At 46.6% G+C, this 19951-nt stretch overlaps 1 protein-coding gene across 1 annotated transcript; it reads left to right on the forward strand.

Moving 5' to 3' along the window:
• The first annotated feature begins 7302 nt into the window (after nucleotides 1-7302).
• LOC108298324 (tubulin alpha-3 chain) lies at nucleotides 7303-12970 on the forward strand. The gene is made up of 4 exons (XM_017521013.2): nucleotides 7303-7605; nucleotides 8530-8678; nucleotides 9306-9986; nucleotides 12588-12970. The coding sequence occupies exons 1-4, from the start codon at nucleotides 7485-7487 to the stop codon at nucleotides 12882-12884; spliced, it is 1248 nt and encodes a 415-aa protein (XP_017376502.2). The 5' UTR covers nucleotides 7303-7484; the 3' UTR covers nucleotides 12885-12970.
• Nucleotides 12971-19951: the final 6981 nt, after the last annotated feature.

Below are 19951 nucleotides of genomic sequence, written 5' to 3' on the forward strand. Positions count from 1 at the left end.
AAACTCTTTTAATAATTTCACAAATAGATATTGAGGGATGAGAACAAAATAAATGCCCACCAGATCAACTTACTTGGCTTCACAAAAACTTAAGAATCCATTTTAAGGTAATTTATATAATGCAGCCCAAGTTTTCAAAGATGTTTTATTAAGGTCATACAAAAGTCTAATCAATACCATCATATTGATTAACCATCTAATGTCTAAACAGCTTCCTCTCTCTGAGCTTCTTGATCTTCATATCTCCTGCCACATCGTGTGGACTTTCTGCATGGCTACTTCCATCCCCTCCTCCCTGTCCCAAACCTTCTGCTCCTGAGAGCAGAGCTCTGCCACGGCTCACTGAGCTCCAAGAACTCCTGCAGGGCCAGCTTTTGCTGCTGACAGGCATTTTTGAGTTCTTTGGCCTGGGATTTCTGTAACTCTAAAGCTTTGACCAATCACTGAAAAAAAAATTAGAGATGTTTTATGTTTGCTTAACAAAGGCCTAGAAGGCTGGAGCTTTAGTCTTACACTATACTAAAGAGTGTCAAGTGACAGCCAATGCTGGTTACAGATTAAAACCACAGATCAGAGAAATCCCCTGCTTGGAAAAAGCCCTGTGCTCACCTCACCCCAGCCCAACATGCAATGGGAAAACCACCTAGGCTCAGGTGCTGAGCACCAACTCCACACCAAGAAAGATCCTTCAACTGCATGGAGTAGCTTACAGCACAACATCTGGCTCTGTAATGTCAACCTCTCCCTGATGTCTTCTGTATTACTGCAAAGGCGAATAAAGCATTTGGGCACTCAATCTAGTTACTTAAACATAAGCAGAAACAGAAAAGATATGTATACGTGTGTGTGTATATATATGTATATATACACATATATGTGTGTATATATACACATACACACATATATATGTGTGTATACACACACACACACACACACACACACACACACACACAAAGTGCTTAAGATTTAAATCAGGCCAGGTACAGTGGCTCACCCCTGTAATCCCAGCACTTTGGGAGCCTGAGGTGGGAGGATCACTTGAGCCCAGGAGTTCAAGACCAGTGCCGGGCAAAATGGTGAGACCTCATCTCTTAAAAAAATAAAAAAAGAAAGAAAATAAAATTAAGAAGAAAATTATTTAAGTCAAAGTCTCCCTTGGTGGAGAGTGACAAGTGGGACTTACCATGAGGTCAGCTGCACTGACAACCCAACCTTACCACTTGCTGCACTGATGACCCTGACCTCCCTGCAGGCAATCTGATCAACAATCTAGCTGTTTGGTCACTGTCACGCCTGCAGGACTAAGACTGGAAGTGACAAGACCTGGATCAAGCTGGCAGGGCAGCTGCCACACAGGGAGGAAAGGCCTCCCCAGACCTCTGTGGGCCTGGCTCAGAGTTATCGTGACTGCATCAAGCAATGAGATGCCACACAGCCCACACTGCTCTCCCAGACAAGTCATGCAGGTGGATGACACCACCGATGATCTTAAGAAGCAATTTGGGTTTAACATCTGGCACATTTTGGAGGACAGATCACAAACCACAGATTCAAGGACTTAAGTGTATGAATGCATATATTTTAGAAAACAGAACCTAATTGTGCTATTACTATACTGGCATTTGAACATGAAGTTTCATATATCTTACTAAAAACCAAATTTATAAAGGAGTTATGGGGGAATCACCCACATTTAACAAATGGGTCTCTTTTGTAGTTCCCTGTCATCACTAAAATGCCCCTTCTAAGACCAGAGAGCATGGTGGGGAGAGAAAGGGAAGGTCCTTGGTGTCAGGTGCAGCGTTTCACTGTAGATAACACAGACATGGTTCCTCATTCAGAATGGATGGGGTCGGGGAGTTGCTGCTTACTCTGTGGGGTTGAATGAACTGGAGATGGCATATGACTGTGAAGTGGGTGCCTGCTGTAGACAGGGTGCAAAAGGCACCCATGACTGGGAACCAAGCTCAGATAGCTGACACAGACTGTGTGGCAACCGGGCACAGCAGGTGCCCTAGAATCAGGCTTGGCTCTAGTGTCCTGCATGCAGCAGGGACAGTCCATGAGCGGGAGTCCTGAGGAGGTCTTTAAACATCTGTGTGAACTCAACGTTACAAAACTCTGCAAAGTCTCGTAAGCCATTTTCACCCAGAACTGTGCTGCCTGCCTTGTGCGGGTCCTCCTTCTGCTGCACCATGCTGTTTCTCTGCCCTCCCCCCATCAGCTGCTGCATGAAATCTTGGCAAAGTATCACCTTGTCCTCAAGTTGTCTCTCAAACCTGTTTGAATCTGAGCAAAAGAGGAAATAATTTGTGTTCCTGTGTAGTGACTATATGTAAACTTTGTTAGCTGACTTATTGCAAGGATTTAATAATTCACACATCTTTTTTTAGTGCTGTATACTAAATAAAATATACAAGGCAGCAATACTTATGGGCCAGAAACACTGTTTACTACGTCAGTTATGGCATCATAACTTACAGTAAAAATGGGCATGTCCCAGCCTCAATTTTTCCTTTTCTTTTGTCATTTACAGTAGAATAGATATTTTGTTGCCAATTTTCCACACTCTCTACTGGGAATATGTGTTAATTCTATAATCAGGAAAATAAATATTGCAGTCATGTGGCATATAATGATATTTCAGTCAACAACAGACACGCTATACAACAGGGGTCCCATAAGATTATAATACCGTATTTTTCCTGTAGCTTTCCTGGTTTTAGATACACAAATCCTTACTGTACAGGTCTGTAGCTGAGGGGCAATGTGCTGTACCATGTGGCCTAGGTGTGCAGTAGGCTGCACCATCTAGGTTGGTCTAAGTACACTCTGTGATGTTCTCACATCAACAAAATCTCCTGATGATGCATTTCTGAGACTATATCCCAGCCTCTGAGGGACACATGACTGTACTGAAGAGCACCATGTGATGTGAGCTACAGCTGAATTCTGTGCATGATGTGGTTGGAGCCCTGAGGAAGGGGAGAATTATGAACTGAACTGTGTCCCCCTCAATAGTAGCCACTGAAGCTCCAATAACCAATGTGACTATATCTGTGGACAGGGCCTATAAAGGAATGATGAAGATTAAGTGAGGTCATATGGGTGGACCCTGATCCAACAGGATTTGTGTCCTTGTAAGAGACCAGAGAGGTTGGGTGCCACCACCCCCCACCCCCAGTGGGAGGACATTGTAAGAAAGTGGCTGTGTGCAAGCCAGGAAGAGAGGCCTCTGGGACTTTTAGCCTCTAGAACTGTGAGAAAATAAAACTCTGTTGCTAAGAACTCAGTCAATTGTATTTTTTGAGGGCACCCAGAACTGACTAAGATGGAAGAATTCACCCTTCTGGGGAGGAGAGGCAGGGGACCAGTTTCCTCCTCTGGTTTCCCTGGCTCTCTGCAGAACCCCCTCCCTGCCCCTCCTCCTTGTGCCAAAGCATCCTTCTAAGGGCAGACCTGACTGCACTGTTCAGAGCACCCCAAAGCCCACCGAAACTCTCAACTCTTAGACATCATTTGTCACATTCCACTGGGGGAGCTCCCTCTCTTCCCTGCTCTCCTCTCAGGAGGGAAAGTTAAGGGCCTGTTTGACCACCCTGGAGGGAGATGCCAGAATGTGATGCTCCATTCTGGTGATGAGCTGGGGTAAGCCAGCACGTCTCCTCAGAACGTTCCTCAGAACTGAATACACAGTGCTTTCCTCATAACTGAATACACACTAAGATTATCTTTAGGAATGGAAGAAGCAAATTGGAGAGTCACACACCTGGAATCCCAGCCTACAAGGAAGGCTGAGACAGAAGGATCACTTGAGCCCAGGAGTTTTGAGTCCAGCCTGGTCAACATGGTGAGAACCAGTGTCAAAAAAAATAAACAAATAATAAACAAAGAAAGAAGAACAAGGTGACTGTTCCAAACTCCTCCAAAATGGGTATTGGGTCCTCAGTCTGCTCTTACCGGGACAGGGCTGTGCCGTCCCCATTTCTGGTGGCCATAAACCCACTCCCTCTCACTAAAGAAATGAGGAAAGAAAACATGCTCCAAGCACTTTGAGTTATGTGGGGTGTGCAGAATGTATCAGACCCAGAGAGACAAGGATATGGGACTTCAGTCACATACCTTACACCCATTCCCGGGGGTGACTGTTTAAAGACATTTTGTTCTGGATTGGCTTAACCCATTAGCTTCCTGTTCCTGGAATTTGTGATACAAAAGACAATGTAGAGCCAATAAATAGCTTATGTTATTTTAATATAAATTCCTCTGACCAGGCCGGCTAAGGTGGGAAGATCTCTTCAGATCAGGATTCAAGGCCAGCCTGGGCAACACAGCAAGACTCCATCTCTATTTAAAAAATTATTGGTAAACAACTTATGAACTGCCCTTTTTTTCCTTTAAAAACCCATTTGTAACTGCTGCTAATCAGAGAGTATATTAAGGCAACTTGCATCTCCAGGGTTGCAGTTCTCAAACCTGGCCCAAATAAACTCTATTTCTTTTCTCTGAGATGGAGTCTCCCTCTGTAGCCCAGGCTGGAGTGCAGTGGCATGGCTCACTGCAACCTCCACCTCTCAGGCCCAGATTCTTGTGCCTCAGTCTCCCAAATAGCTGGAATTACAGGCGCCCTCCACCATGCCCAGCTAATTTTAAAAATATATACTTTTGTAGAAACGGGGGCAGGGTGGGTCTTGCCACGTTGCCCAGGCTGGTCAAGGGATCTTCCCGAGGTGGCCTTCAAAAGCACGGGAATTACAGGCCTAAGCCACTGTGCCTGGCCCAACCACTGTCCCTGTATTAATTTTACCTCAGCTTCTTCCTTTTCTTTTTCTTTTTTAATTTTTTCTGAGACAGAGTCTCACTCTGTCCCCCAGGCTGGAGTGCAGTGGCACGATCTTGGCTCACTGCAACCTCCACCTTCTGGGTTCAAGCGATTCTCCTGACTCAGCCTCCCGAGTAGCTGAGACTACAGGCACGTGCCACCACACACCCGGCTAATTTTTGTATTTTTAGTAGGGACAGGGTTTCGCCATGTTGGCCAGGCAGGTCTCAAACTCCTGACCTCAAGTGATCCGCCAGCCTCTGCCTCCCCAAGTTCCGGGATTACAGGTGTGAGCCACCACAACCCGCCCACTTTTTCCATTTAGATCACAAAAGTGATGGAATGCTTCCACTTCCTGGTGCCGGGTAGCAATGGGGGATGATTGTAGTGCAGCTGTGACTTGGGTAGACTGCAAGAAGGCCTCTCAAAGGCTGTCCTGTTTGCAAAGATCTGAATAAAGCACATCCGTAAGAGCAGGCCTGGGGCAACCAGGCAGTGAGCAGCAGCGTAAGGTCAGGTTCAAGCCACTCACAGGCAATGCGCGACCAACAAAGCCGCAGCAGCTGCTCCAACCCGGGTCAGAGGATGCCCGGAAATGCCTCAGTCCTGGCACCGCCTTCAATGACGTGACTCCCTTCCCGCCAATACTGCATCCAATCAGAGGGCATCCCCACTACGTGTGTTGAGTATGGCCAATCGTAACTGGGATCTGGGCCTCTGCCCGCCTTCCAGGAGCTCTGAACCAATGGCGACCTGGCACTGGTGGACCAATCCTGGGCAGTTCGCTGCAAGAGACTGCAGTTGGGTGCGCAGTGGCAGCGGCGGTTGAAGTGAAGTAGTAGCCCTGGGCTGCAGCTGCGGAGCTCACCATGGTAAGGCCTGGCTCACTCCCACCTGGCAGATGCCCAGGCAGAAGGGTGGAGGGAGGGACGCTGTTGTGGTCCTGGGTGCAGAGAGGAGGCCAAGAAGGACATGAGGCCCAGGGCGGGACATGAGGACATGAGATTGCTCCCTGGGTCTGCGGGTCCCAGGGCAGGGATGGTGGCTTTTGTTTTAAAGGAGGCTGATGGTCTTGACTCAGTGGACGGGGACCATTGACGGTGTCCAGCCCCGCAGAGAGCAAAAGTGGTGTCGCCTCCTGAAGAGTGGAGGGTGCTGCTCCCGCTTTCCAGTCTCCAGACGTCTCTGTGCTACTGGAAATGACTCGGGAGTCCAGAAGCCTTTGCTGATGGGGTTTGGGGCTGTGGACATTGGTCAGATTAGGAATTAAGCTCAGACACTGCTGAAATATTGCCTGATTCACCTAAAAGCAACGCTGTGGGCCAGGCATGGTGGCTCATGTCTGGAATCCCCGCTCTTGGGGAGGTCAGGGCGGGCGGCGCCGGGGGGGTGGGGGGGGCGGTGAGGGGGGGTGCAGCCACAGAGTTCGGGATTTTGAGACCAGCCTGGCCAAGGTGGCAAATCCCCCTCTCTACTAAAAGCACACACATTCCCTGAGCGTAATGGTGTGGACCTGTGGTTCCAGCTACTGGAGAGGCTGAAGTGGGAGGATCAGCTGAGCCCAGGACTTTGTGGCTGCACTGAGTCACCATGGTGCCACTGCACTCCAGCCTGGGTGACAGAGACCCTACCTCAAAAAAGAAAAAAAAAAAAAAGTAACCCATTAACATAAAGAACAGACTACCAAAACCCAACAAGTCCCAAGTCTAAATAGCCATTGCTGTGGCTTGTCAGTTATCTCTCCTTTTTTTTTTTTCCTCTGAGACTGGGCTCAACAACAGCTCTGTTGCCCAGACTGGAGCACAGTTGTGGGATCTCAGCACCCTGCAGCCTTGAACCCCTGGGATCCAATAATCATCCTGCCTCAGCCTCCTGAGTAGCTGGGACTACAGGTGTGTACCACCACACCTGGCTAATGTTTAAATTTTTCATAGGCCCAGGCTGGTCTCCAACTGGTCCCAAGCGATCCTCTTGCCTCAGCACCCCAAAGTACTGGGATGAGCAACCACACCCTACTTGGCAGCACTTAAAGAAACCACCAAAGGACAGTGCAGTGTTCCAGCACTGATGACATCTGGGAGCCGTTACACTACTAGGTTTCAAGGGGTGGAGGGAGGGAGTGGTTACAAAAAATTGAGAGGGTAGCTTTATGAAGAGGGCCACCTGCCAAAAGTGTGGCCTTGATGAAGGGATTCAGGTCACCTACGGCAGTTGAGCAGGAAGGGGGCAAGGAGGGAGTACCCAGAGAATTACTGTGACTGGCTATAATGTGGGGCTGATTATTGACATTACATGGCTTCCAGGTTTTAAAATGACCTAATTTTTGTGTAATGGCAAACATTAGGTTCTAGGGCTACCTCTGGAATGTAGTACTAGGATGGTTTAGAGCAAGTTTTCACAGGGATAAAGAGGTCAGTTACCTAACTCTCCAAGGAAATATTAGTTACAAAAGCACCAGACACTGATGCACTATACAAATACTAAATTAGAATATTTTCATGCCATACAGTTTCAATTTGCCTTGAAATTAGTGGGCTCACATTTATGTTCTGGTTCACAGCGCGAGTGTATCTCTATCCACGTGGGGCAGGCAGGTGTCCAGATCGGCAATGCCTGCTGGGAACTGTACTGTCTTGAACATGGAATTCAGCCCGATGGTCAAATGCCAAGTGATAAAACCATCGGTGGTGGAGATGATTCCTTCAACACATTCTTCAGTGAGACTGGGGCTGGCAAGCACGTGCCCAGAGCAGTGTTTGTGGACCTGGAGCCCACTGTGGTCGGTAGGTTCTTGGGCACTGGATGGCAGCTTTCCTGGGAGGGTGGGAGAGCATCGTCAGTAAAGCCCCGTGTGGGCTCCTTTGAATCCTCCTGCAGAAAGGATGGGATAGACGAGCATATGCCTATGGCATTGTTAACAGAGAAACTGAAAGGTTTATGATGAAAGTGTCTGTGAGACTCGGCTTCTAACTTAGGAAAACCTGACCTACAGGGAAAAGCTGCTTTGCCAGCAGTAAGATGGGCTGTGGAGTGATTCCCTCGTGGCTGCCTCAGCCCTGCTTAGGTGGCCCCATGTACAGGGCACAGCAGCATTCGTTCCCTCCTGAATGCTGTGCACTCTCTTACACTGGTGCACAAGAGTCTTGACCTGCAGATCTCAGGCATAGAAGGTTAAGTACAGAACAGTCATTTGCTTCCTGCAGATTAGAAGCCCAAGGTAGTTTACAAGGAGAGCTGCAAAGAGCCAGCACCTTTCAGTGGCCCCCCAGGAGATGGCAATGTGGCCTAAAGGCCTATGGGGCCCAGGCCACACAGGGTGCCCTATGGGACTGCCCTGCAGAAGTCATACTAACCTGGTGGCTGCCAAGTTAGTAAGAGTGTCTAACTTATAGCCTTTGATGTAGGAGAGAATTATGTACCTGTAGAATTACCTGTGTTGGGGGATGCTAGAGCTTATTTCCCTTCACTGGGAATTGGTCATGCTGACATTTATACTGCAAGCTGAGCTTAACTTCCTAGAGTCATAAATTGTACTTGCAGTTTGGTTATCACACAGAAACATTTTCTGCCAGACCCTGCCACTGTTAACGACATGTAGGTCATGTACTTTGAACAGCATACTTTATAGAAGTGAATAGTCCTGGAATATATCCATCTTGGTGAATACAGGTCCTAGAGATTCACAGCACACATCATCTCTTTTGTAGATGAAGTGCGCACAGGGACTTACAGGCAGCTCTTCCATCCGGAGCAGCTGATAACCGGGAAGGAAGATGCAGCCAATAATTATGCCAGAGGCCATTACACCATCGGCAAAGAGATCGTCGACCTAGTCCTGGACCGGATCCGCAAACTGGTAAGAAGAGAAGGCTTCATTTGGACATTGTCCTGCATGGGAGGGTAGGTCTTGGATTGTGAAGGGAAGGTCATTTTGTCAAAACTTAGACCAGCACCGTGACCAGGCACAGTGGCTCGCACCTGTAATCCCAGCACTTTGGGAGGTCAAGGTGGGCAGATCACCTACGGTCAGAAGTTCGAGACCAGCCTGGCCAACATGGTGAAACCCCATCTCTACTAAAAGTACAGAAATTATCCGGGTGTGGTGGGGCATGCCTGTAGTCCCAGCTACTTGGGAAACTGAGGCAGGAGAATGGCTTGAATCCAGGAGGAGGAGGTTGCAGTGAGCTAAAATCACACCACTGCACTCCAGCCTGGGCAACAGGGTGAGATTCTGTCTCAAAAAAAGAAACAGACCAGCATCTTGAGTCCTACTGAGTGCAGGCGTCTTACTCTGAAGTGTGCAAGGTGGTTTGTCCATAGATCTTTGTCTGCTTTTCTTTGCTTCAAAGTGTAATGTGTGTTTATTATGGATGATTTGAATCCACATCAACTCTTCAGAGGCAAAGAGAAGTGGCCCTGGCTTGTTAGAGGTTAGTGGTGTGGCTTCCAAGGGCATTGGCTCACATCTTCTGGTTTCTCTCAGGCAGATCTGTGCACGGGACTGCAGGGCTTCCTCATCTTCCACAGCTTTGGGGGCGGCACTGGCTCTGGGTTTGCATCTCTGCTCATGGAGCGGCTCTCAGTGGATTATGGCAAGAAGTCCAAGCTAGAGTTTGCCATTTACCCAGCACCCCAGGTCTCCACGGCTGTGGTAGAGCCCTACAACTCTATCCTGACCACCCACACAACCCTGGAACATTCTGACTGTGCCTTCATGGTCGACAATGAAGCCATCTATGACATATGTCGGCGCAACCTGGACATCGAGCGTCCCACATACACCAACCTCAATCGTCTGATTGGGCAGATCGTGTCCTCCATCACAGCCTCCCTGCGATTTGATGGGGCCCTGAATGTGGACTTGACGGAATTCCAGACCAACCTAGTGCCATACCCCCGCATCCACTTCCCCCTGGCCACCTATGCCCCTGTCATCTCAGCTGAGAAGGCCTACCATGAGCAGCTGTCTGTGGCCGAGATCACCAATGCCTGCTTCGAGCCAGCCAACCAGATGGTCAAGTGTGACCCTCGCCATGGCAAGTACATGGCCTGCTGCATGTTGTACCGGGGGGACGTGGTCCCAAAAGATGTCAATGCAGCCATCGCCACCATCAAGACCAAGCGCACCATCCAGTTTGTGGATTGGTGCCCGACTGGATTTAAGGTATGACTGGGTGATGTGAAGTCCTTGTACCTTTCAGCAAGCAGCAGACATGCAGAACAATGCTACCCCTGAAGGCCCACATCCTTTGAGGAGACTACCCCTGTCCCATGGGCTAGGTGCATGGGCATAAATTAGCGAACCAGAGTAATAATTAATTCAGTGATGTCTCTTTTTTTTTTTTTTTTTTGGAGACAGAGTCTAGCTCTGTCACTCCAGCTGGAATGCAGTGGTGTGATGTCAGCTCATTGCAGTCTCCATCAGCCTCCCAAGTAGCTGGAATTATAGGCATCTGTCACCATGCCCAGCTAATTTTTGGGAGTGTTTGTGTCAAGTACCTGGGACCACACACATGCACCACCACACCCAGCTAATTTTTGTATTTTTCATAGAGATGGGGTTTCACTATGTTGCCCAGCTGGCCTCAAACTCCTGGGCTCAAGTGATCCACCTGCCCCAGCTTCCCAAATTGCTAAGATTACAGGCATGAGACACCATGCCCGGTTTTTGTTGGTTTTTTGTTATTGTTTGTTTTGTTTTTGTTTTAAGAATTAGGCATTCTCTAAAGGATTTTTGTGCCCTTTCTTGGGTGGTAGAATTCACGTGAAAAAGGTAAGTCATACTTAGAAATTTATGGGCACTTTGGGGAATCAAGTGGATGGTGTATATATTTTATCTCAACTTGGTTATACTATAAACTGTTTCACTAACTCCTTCACTGTCTTATGGAGTGTTTGAGTTAAAGAAAGAATGAATCTTTGTGATGAAAACAGCAACAGGAGAGGTGGCTCACACCTGTAATCACAGCTTTCTGGGAGGCCAAGTGGATTGATTCTACTCAGGAGTTTGAGAACAGCCTAGGCAACGTGGCAAGACCCTCTCTCTACCAAAAATACAAAAAAATTAGCCAGGTGCGGTGGTGTGCACCTGTGGTCCCAGAAGTCTCAGGTGGGAGGATTACTTGAGCCTGGAGGGCAGAGGTTGCAATGAGCCAAGATCCACCACTGCGTGGGTGAGAGTGAGATGGTCTCAAAAAACAAAAAACAAAAAAAACAGCTTTGTTTCTCTCCTGGGAAGCCTAGTAATTTTGGCCTGGATTTGCCTCAGACACAAAGTCTGTCCCCACCTTCCACTGACACAGGAAAGAAACCTTGCTGTCTTCTTTGGGCTTTTCCAATAGTTGGTTACTAAATTCTTCTGCGTCTCTCTATTGGACCTGTATGTCCTTGTGTTGTGCTTTTCCTGCCACCCCTGGCTCAAACCCCCACTGCCTCTAGAAAGACTGCTGCAGCCAGCTCTGACTGGAATTTCCTACTCTGGGTGTCTCTTCCTTTCCATCAGGGGTTAGCACAGCTGCTGGACTAGCTGCCTAATTTTGTAAGTAAGGGCTTTGTCTGGACACAGCCACCACACTCCTACATTTGCAAACTGATTTTGCTATCTAACAGAAGAGTGGGGTAGGTGTGACAGAGGTTATGTGACCTATAAGGCCTAGAATTTGTATGACCTTGGCTTTTTGTTTGTTTGTTTGTTTGTACAGAGTCTTGTGCTGTCACCCAGGCTGGAGTGCAGTGGTGTGATATCTGCTCACCGCAACTGCCACTTCCTGGGTTCCAGCAATTCTCCTGCTTCAGCCTCCTGAGTAGCTGGAATTTATAGGCACCTGCCACCATGCCTGGCTAATTTTTGTATTTTTAGTACAGATGGGGTTTTACCATGTTGGCCAGGCTGGTGTTGAACGCCTGACCTCAGGTGATCCACCCTGCTTGGCCTCTCAAAGTGCTGAATTACAGGCATAAGCCACCATACCTGGCCAACTTTTGTATTTTTATTAGATATATTAGGGTTATGCCATGTTGGCCAGGCTGGTCTCAAACTCCTGACCTCAAGTGATCTGGCAGCCTTGGCCTCCCAAAGTACTAGGGTTACAGACTTGAGCCACCACACCTGGCTTGTCATTTATAGAACAAGTTTGCTGGCCCCTGCTCTACACCCCATGCACTGCTGCCAGGACCTCAGGTCATGTTATTCCCAAGTTCTGAAACGTGGAATGCTTCCCCCTTTGGTCGCCACCTTGGAATGTCATCCCCTACCTAAGCAGGCATGTGGACCACTTCCTGCTGCTGTGGTAGCAGCATTCATATGAATCTTGACTCATGATCTGTCACCCTTGCATATCCACAGTAGATTCTTTGGTGGGTCAGCAGAAGGTATGATCTCCCCTGAGACATGAGGAAGAGTTGTATACTCTGGATCTATCTGGGTGGGAAAACTGTGGCTATAGAATTTCATTGTAATCTACAAAGAAGATAATCGGCATACATTTTCAGAGGAAAGACTGTCTAACATAACATAGTTGCTAGGACACAGCCCTTCAGGCAGCTTGGGTTCCTGCCAGGGTGGCTACCTCTAAGGCCCCTTTCTCTTTATTCCTCATCTGGAATGTCACCCTGCCTGGCACAGAGAAGGCCTTAGTGACATTTGTGGGCTCAACTGAGCATTCTCCTGGTCACTTACAGGGTGTCTTCTGTTTGAGGAAAAGTAGCCACCATTTCTAGGTTTGATATAAGCTTCACGGACTGCCTTCTTCCCCTTCTCTGGCAGGTCGGCATTAACTACCAGCCCCCTACGGTGGTCCCTGGGGGAGACCTGGCCAAGGTGCAGCGGGCCGTGTGCATGCTGAGCAACACCACAGCCATCGCAGAGGCCTGGGCCCGCCTGGACCATAAGTTTGATCTCATGTATGCCAAGCGGGCCTTTGTGCACTGGTACGTGGGAGAAGGCATGGAGGAGGGAGAGTTCTCCGAGGCCCGAGAGGACCTGGCAGCTCTGGAGAAGGATTATGAAGAGGTGGGCGTGGATTCCGTGGAAGCTGAGGCTGAAGAAGGCGAAGAATACTGAGGGGAGGGTGTGATGGGTTCTCCCCTGCCCTCCCCAGCATGACTGTTTTCAAGTTGCTTGCAATTAAAGGTTCCATATAAAACCAAGATGTCTGTGTATTGTGCTGTTTAGCTCTGCCTACAGGAGCAGGTGGGACCCCAGAGCTTGCATGGACAGCCAGTGGTGTGTCAGCCTGTCCTGGCGTGGGGTTGGGTACAGCAGTACCATACACATATTTAAGGAGCTGCCACGGAAGTAACTTGACCAGGGGAAAACAGCATTTCTTCAAATCCAAGTTTTCAGTGCATAGATTTCCTAAATTCTGGGAAAGCTGAATCAGGGTTTTCAAGTAAATTTGTAATTTTTCGGGCTTCTCTATTGGTGGGCCTTCTCTATTGCTGGCTAAAAAGAAAAGCTTAGAGCTGAGTGTTTAAATCTGAGGTCTGTGGATGCGGCTTATCCATGAAATCCCTAAAACTGTGCATCAAATGTGTAAGATCAGGACATCTCAGAGTGGGGAAAGAGTGTTACTGAGTTCTGCACAGCATTTGTGACCCACAGAAGGTCACAGCACACCCTGCCCCTCAGCACTGTCAGTCAACCATCTTGATAGAAAACCTGCCGCCTTTCACTTCAAGTGAAGCTTGTTAACATGTGTTTATAAAAGACCTGGCAATCCAGATACCTTTTCTCAGAACCCAAATCAGGTCCAGGAAGTTGACCCATGGTGAAGGGACCTGGTTAGTTCAGCTGTGGCACAACCAGTGCCAGCAGAAAAACCTCATTCTAAGTCTGTGCCTTAATATCATCAAAAAATGGTACGGAACATCTGACCTGGACCCTCTGCATCTCAGAAAGGTTTATTATCAACTAAAGGAGACAACACACAGCCTTTGCTGGGGATAGCGATGTGACAAGTCTCTGCCCCATCTTAAGTGTTGCCCCATGTAGGTCTCTTCCCACGCCTGCCCCTCTTGGGTAGCCTGGTAGCACTGGGCTGGTGTGACATCCTGTGGCTGGATCCTTTGTGGCCACTGTGTTCTGCCAGGACCAGCATTCCCTCAAGGGCAGTGCTGCCTTTGTTTCTCCCTGAGGAGACACAAAGCACAACAATTAGGAATAGGCAAGCCCCATAACTGCAGCACCTGCTGTACTCATGCTCCTTGAGCAACATTTGTGTCTACTCATTTCCGCCAAAGCTGCTTCTGCTAGAGGCCCTGCATCAGCCCCGAGTCCTGAGGCTCAGAACTGCTAAAGACAGGTCATGCCCCAGAAGCCCTTGGCAGTGTGCAGGGACCCTTTGGGATGTGTCCCAGGAGCCAAGCCATGCATGGAACACACTGCCAAGGGAAAATTTTGAAAAGACACATGCCAGGGGTTATTTAGAGAAAGGTAGGCACAGCCGGTCCACATGTGGCCTGGACTGCAAACCTGGTCTGCCCTGACAGTGCTGGGGCTCACCGCGTCATCCTCCAGGTGTGTTCATGCTCCGTACATCTGAGCTGCCCCAGACAGTGACAGGCAGGAAGTGTTGCAGCCATCAAGTCCTGGAATCAGGTTTCTGATTTTGGTTTTGGAAGCTCTTACATTGTTTCCTACCTACCTGAGTGCAGCAAACAGTGGTCAAGCCTCTTACTCGAGTAAAGCTACCAGATTCCATGACTGGGTTCCTGCTGTGGTCTGAATGCTTGAGACCACAGAGAGTCCTTCTGACCACCAGAGAGTCTCATTCAGATGAAGACCACTGGTCAGAGTTTCTTTGATTTGTAATTTGCTTACTTTACTCTTTTTCGTGAAGATAACCAAGAAAGATCTGGAACCACACTTGAGCCAGAGTTTTATTTTAATGGGATGGATTTCCCTAGGCTCAGCATGTTGACAGCATCAGCAAGACTTACTGAGAGGACCCTCCAGGGGACAAACGAGTCCAGGTAGCAGGCTTGCCTGTGGGGTCACAGTTCCCCATGTGGAGTGCCTTGGCCAGGGTTCTCCTCTGCTCTGGCCTGGCAGGGTCTGCCCCATGGGCTCTAACCAGGGCAAGTGTCCCCTGCTTGATTCACAGTATTGGATCCCCCTTTTCATTCCTGCAGCTTTTCCTTTGTCCTGCCTGACAGAGTGCCTTGACTGCTCTGTGACCTGGTCAGCTGCATGTTCCCCTGCAGGCTCAAACCCTTCCTGGGGACTTGCATCTTCCCAGACACTGATAAACATGGCTAGTTTGTTGCCTGAAACACTGAGAGAGCTGATGTATTGCTAAGCATGTGGAAGCTGGCCCCACGCCAACCAAATTCCTTGCATCTTCACATAAACTCCACTCCCCACTCACTGTGGCATGCTTAGGCAGAACCTCTTTCTGATTGTCCCTCATGAGACCACACTGCAGCCCCCTCTGTATGTAAGTTTCCCTAACAAATGCTTTGGACTGACTACCCTGGCATTAAGTGCTTTTCCTTTGGAATCTCAGCTGGCTCTCATCCTGGGAAGGTTTAGGGCAATCCCTTGCCACCACTTTTGGGCTGACTCCAGACAAGGGTTCAGCCAACAGAACACTCAGCGTCAATCCTGTTTCTTCCCTGGCCTCTTATCAAGTTTAGTCAAATAATCTGCAATGCGAAACTATGTTCTTGGAGAAAAGATGCAACTGGGTGTCTAGGGATTCATTATGTCACTTCCATTTCACCATAACGATGGAGGCTCCTGTGTCTGAGACATTGCGGACCCTGGCTCCTTCCAGAGGCACCTCCAGGTCCCTTTAGATGCTAAAGTAAATGAAAATGCAGGATTAAATCAAATACTTTAATTAATCTAAAATATTCAACATATTATTTCAATATGTAATCAGTACATAAGTTATTCATGAGATGTCACATTCGTTTTTGTTCTTGTTTTCGTGTGTGTATTTGTAGAGATAGGGTCTTGGTATTTTGCCCAGGCTGGTCTCAAACTCTTAGCTTCAAGTGATCCTCCTGCCTCAGTCTCCCCAAGTGTTGGGATTACAGGTGTGAGCCACCACATCCAGCTGATTTGCTTTTGGGATTTTTGTTTGTTTTTGAAACAGGGTCTCACTTGTTGCCCAGGCTGAAGTGCAGTCGTGCAGTCACAACTCAATGCAACCTCGACCTCTCGGGCTCAAGCAATACTCCCACTTCAGCCTCGCAAGTAGCTATAACAACAGATGTGCACCACCATGCCCTGCTAATTTATATATATATATATATATATATATACACATAATGCTTAATTGACTTTTTAAAAAATTTATTTTATTGCATTTTAGGTTTTGGGGTACATGTGGAGAACATGCAAGATTGTTGCATAGGTACACATGTGGCAGTGTGATTTGCTGCCTTCCTCCCTATCACCTATAGCTGGGATCTCTCCCCTTGCTATCTCTCCTCAACTCCCCATCCCCCACTGTCCCTCCCCTATTTCCCCCCAACAGACCCCAGTGTGTAGTGCTTCCCTCCATGTGTCCATGTGTTCTGATTGTTCAACACTCACCTATGAGTGAGAACATGTGGTGTTTGATCTTCTGCTCTTCTGTCAGTTTACTGAGAATGATAGTTTCCAGGTTCATCCATGTCCCTGCAAAGGACACACACTCATTGTTTTTGATGGCTGCATAATATTCCATGGTGTATATGTGCCACATTTTCCCTGTCCAGTCTATCATCGATGGGCATTTGGGTTGGCTCCAGGTCTTCGCTATTGTAAACAGTGCCGCAATGAACATTCATGTGCACATGTCCTTATAGTAGTACGATTTATAATCCTTTGGATATATATGCAGTAACGAGATTGCTGGGTCAAATGGAATTTCTATTTCTAGGTCCTTGAGGAATCGCCACACTGTCTTCCACAATGGTTGAACTAATTTACACTCCCACCAACAGTGTAAAAGTGTTCCTATTTTTCCACATCCTCTCCAGCATCTGTTGTCTCTAGATTTTTTAATGATCGCCATTGTAACTGGCGTGAGATGGTATCTCAATGTATTTTTGATTTGCATTTCTCTGATGACCAGTGATGATGTGCATTTTTTGATATGTTTGTTGGCTTCACGTAAATCTTCTTTTGTAAAGTATCTGTTCATATCCTTTGCCCACTTTTGAATGGGCTTGTTTTTTCTTGTAAATCTGTTTTAGTTCTTTGTAAATTCTGGATATCAGCCCTTTGTCAGATGGGTAAACTGCAAAAATTTTTTTCCATTCTGTTGGTTGCCGTTTCACTCTAATGACTGTTTCTTTTGCTGTGCAGAAGCTGTGGAGTTTGACTAGGCCCCATTTGTCTATTTTGTCTTTTGTTGCCAATGCTTTTGGTGTTTTGGTCATGAGGTCCTTGCCTACGCCTATGTCCTGAATTGTTGTGCCTAGATTTTCTTCTAGGGTTTTTATGGTGTTAGGTGTTGTGTTTAAGTCTTTAATCCATCTGGAGTTAATTTTAGTGTAAGGTGTCAGGAAGGAATCCAGTTTCTGCTTTCTGCACATGGCTAGCCAGTTTTCCGAACACCATTTATTAAACAGGGAATCCTTTCCCCATTGCTTGTTTTTGTCAGGTTTGTCAAAGATCAGATGGTTGTAGATATGTTGTGTTGCCTCCGAGACCTCTGTTCTGTTCCATTTGTGTATATGTCTGTTTTGGTACCAGTATCATGCTGTTTTGATTACTGTAGCCTTGTAGTGTAGTTTGAATTTCGGTAGTGTGATGCCTCCCGCTTTGTTCTTTTTGCTTAGAATCGACATGGATATGCGGGCTCTCTTTTGGTTCCATGTGAAGTTTAAGGTGGTTTTTTCCAGTTCTGTGAAGAAGGTCATTGGTAGCTTGATGGGGATAGCATTGAATCTGTAAATTACTTTGGGCAGTATGGCCATTTTCACGATATTGATTCTTCCTAACCATGAACGTGGAATGTTTCTCCATCTGTTTGTGTCATCTCTGATTTTATTGAGCAGTGGCTTGTAGTTCTCCTTGAAGAGGTCCTTTACGTTCCTTGTTAGTTGTATTCCTAGGTATTTTATTCTCTTTGTGGCAATTGTGAATGGCAGTTCGTTCTTGATTTGCCTCTCTCTAAGTCGTCTGTTATTGTTGTATAGGAATGCTTGTGATTTTTGCACATTTATTTTGTATCCTGAGACTTTGCTGAAATTGCTTATCAGTTTCAGGAGATTTTGGGCTGAGACAATGGGGTCTTCTAGATACACAATCATGTCGTCTGCAAATAGAGACAATGTGCCTTCCTCCTTTCCTATTTGAATACCCTATTTCTATTTCTTGCCTGATTGCTCTGGCTAGAACTTCCAGTACTATACTGAATAGGAGTGGTGAGAGAGTGCATCCTTGTCTAGTGCCAGATTTCAAAGGGAATGCTTCCAGTTTTTGCCCATTCAGTATGATATTGGCTGTTTGTCGTAAATAGCTTTTATTATTTTGAGATACGTTCCGTCAATACCTAGCTTATTGAGGGTTTTTAGCATAAAGGGCTGTTGAATTTTGTCAAAGGCCTTCTCTGCATCAATTGAGGTAATCATGTGGTTTTTGTCTTTGGTTCTGTTTATGTGGTGAATTACGTTTATAGACTTGCATATGTTGAACCAGCCTTGCATCCCCGGGTTGAAGCCTACTTGATCGTGGTGGATAAGCTTTTTAATGTGCTGTTGCAATCGGCTTGCCAGTATTTTATTGAAGATTTTTGCGTCTATGTTCATCATGGATATTGGCCTGAAGTTTTCTTTTCTTGTTGAGTCTCTGCCGGGTTTTGGTATCAGGATGATGTTGTCTCATAAAATGATTTGGGAAGGATTCCCTCTTTTTGTATTGTTTGGAATAGTTTTAGAAGGAGTGGTACCAGCTCTTCTTTGTATGTCTGGTAGAATTCGGCTGTGAACCCATCTGGACCTGGGCTTTTTTTTGGGTGATAGGCTATTAATTGCTGCCTCAACTTCAGACCTTGTTATGGGTCTGTTCAGGGCTTCGGCTTCTTCCTGGTTTAGGCTTGGCAGGAGGCAAGTGTCCAGGAATTTATCCATTTCTTCCAGGTTTACTAGTTTATGTGCATAGAGTTGTTTGTAATAATCTCTGATGATGGTTTGAATTTCTGTGGAATCTGTGGTGATATCCCCTTTGTTGTTTTTTTATTGCATCAATTTTGTTATTCTCTCTTTTCTTTTTTATTAATCTGGCTAGTGGTCTGTCTATTTTGTTGATCTTTTCAAAAAACAAGATCCTGGATTTATTGATGTTTTGAAGAGTTTTTTGTGTCTCTATCTCCTTCAGTTCTGCTCTGATCTTAGCTATTTCTTGTCTTCTGCTAGGTTTTGAGTTTTTTGAGCTCCTCTAGCTCTTTCATTTTGACAATAGGGTATCAATTTTTGATCTCTCCTTGCTTCTCGTGTGGGCACGTATTGCTATATATTTTCCTCTAGAGACTGCTTTAAATGTGTCCCAGAGATTCTGGTATGTTGTGTCTTCATTCTCATTGGTTTCGAAGAACATCTTTATCTCTGCCTTCATTTCATTCTTTATCCAGTCAACATTCAAGAGCAAGTTGTTCAGTTTCCATGAAGCTGTGTGTTTCTGGGTTAGTTTTTGAATTCTGAGTTCTAACTTGATAGCACTGTGGTCTGAGAGACTGTTATGATTTCCATTCTTTTGCATTTGCTGAGGAGTGATTTATTCCCAATTATGTGGTCAATTTTAGAGTAGGTGTGATGTGGTGCTGAGAAGAATGTATATTCTGTGGATTTGGGGTGGAGAGTTCTGTAAATGTCTATTAGGTTTGCTTGTTCCAGGTCTGAGTTCAGGTCCTGGATATCCTTGTTAATTTTCTGTCTGGTTGATCTGTCTAATGTTGACAATGGGGTGTTAAAGTTTCCCACTATAATTGTGTGGGAGTCAAAGTCTCTTTGTAAGTCATTAAGAACTTGCCTTATGTATCTAGGCACTCCTGTATTGGGTGCGTATATATTTAGGATCGTTAGCTCTTCTTGTTGCATTCATCCTTTTACCATTATGCAATGTCCTTCCTTGTCTCTTTTGATCTTTGTTGCTTTAAAGTCTAATTTATGAGAGATGAGAATTGCAACTCCTGC

The sequence above is a fragment of the Cebus imitator genome, unplaced genomic scaffold (genome assembly GCF_001604975.1).
Source record: "Cebus imitator isolate Cc_AM_T3 unplaced genomic scaffold, Cebus_imitator-1.0 Scaffold936, whole genome shotgun sequence".
In the NCBI taxonomy this organism is placed as follows: Eukaryota; Metazoa; Chordata; class Mammalia; order Primates; family Cebidae; genus Cebus; species Cebus imitator.

Bases quoted from the DNA above. Each gene is read 5' to 3' on its own strand.
- LOC108298324 (XM_017521013.2), top strand. From the start codon at position 7,485: ATGCCAAGTGATAAAACCATCGGTGGTGGAGATGATTCCTTCAACACA. The intron at 8,679-9,305 runs GTAAGAAGAGAA...GGTTTCTCTCAG, and splicing joins TGGACCGGATCCGCAAACTG to GCAGATCTGTGCACGGGACT. The intron at 9,987-12,587 runs GTATGACTGGGT...CTTCTCTGGCAG, and splicing joins GGTGCCCGACTGGATTTAAG to GTCGGCATTAACTACCAGCC.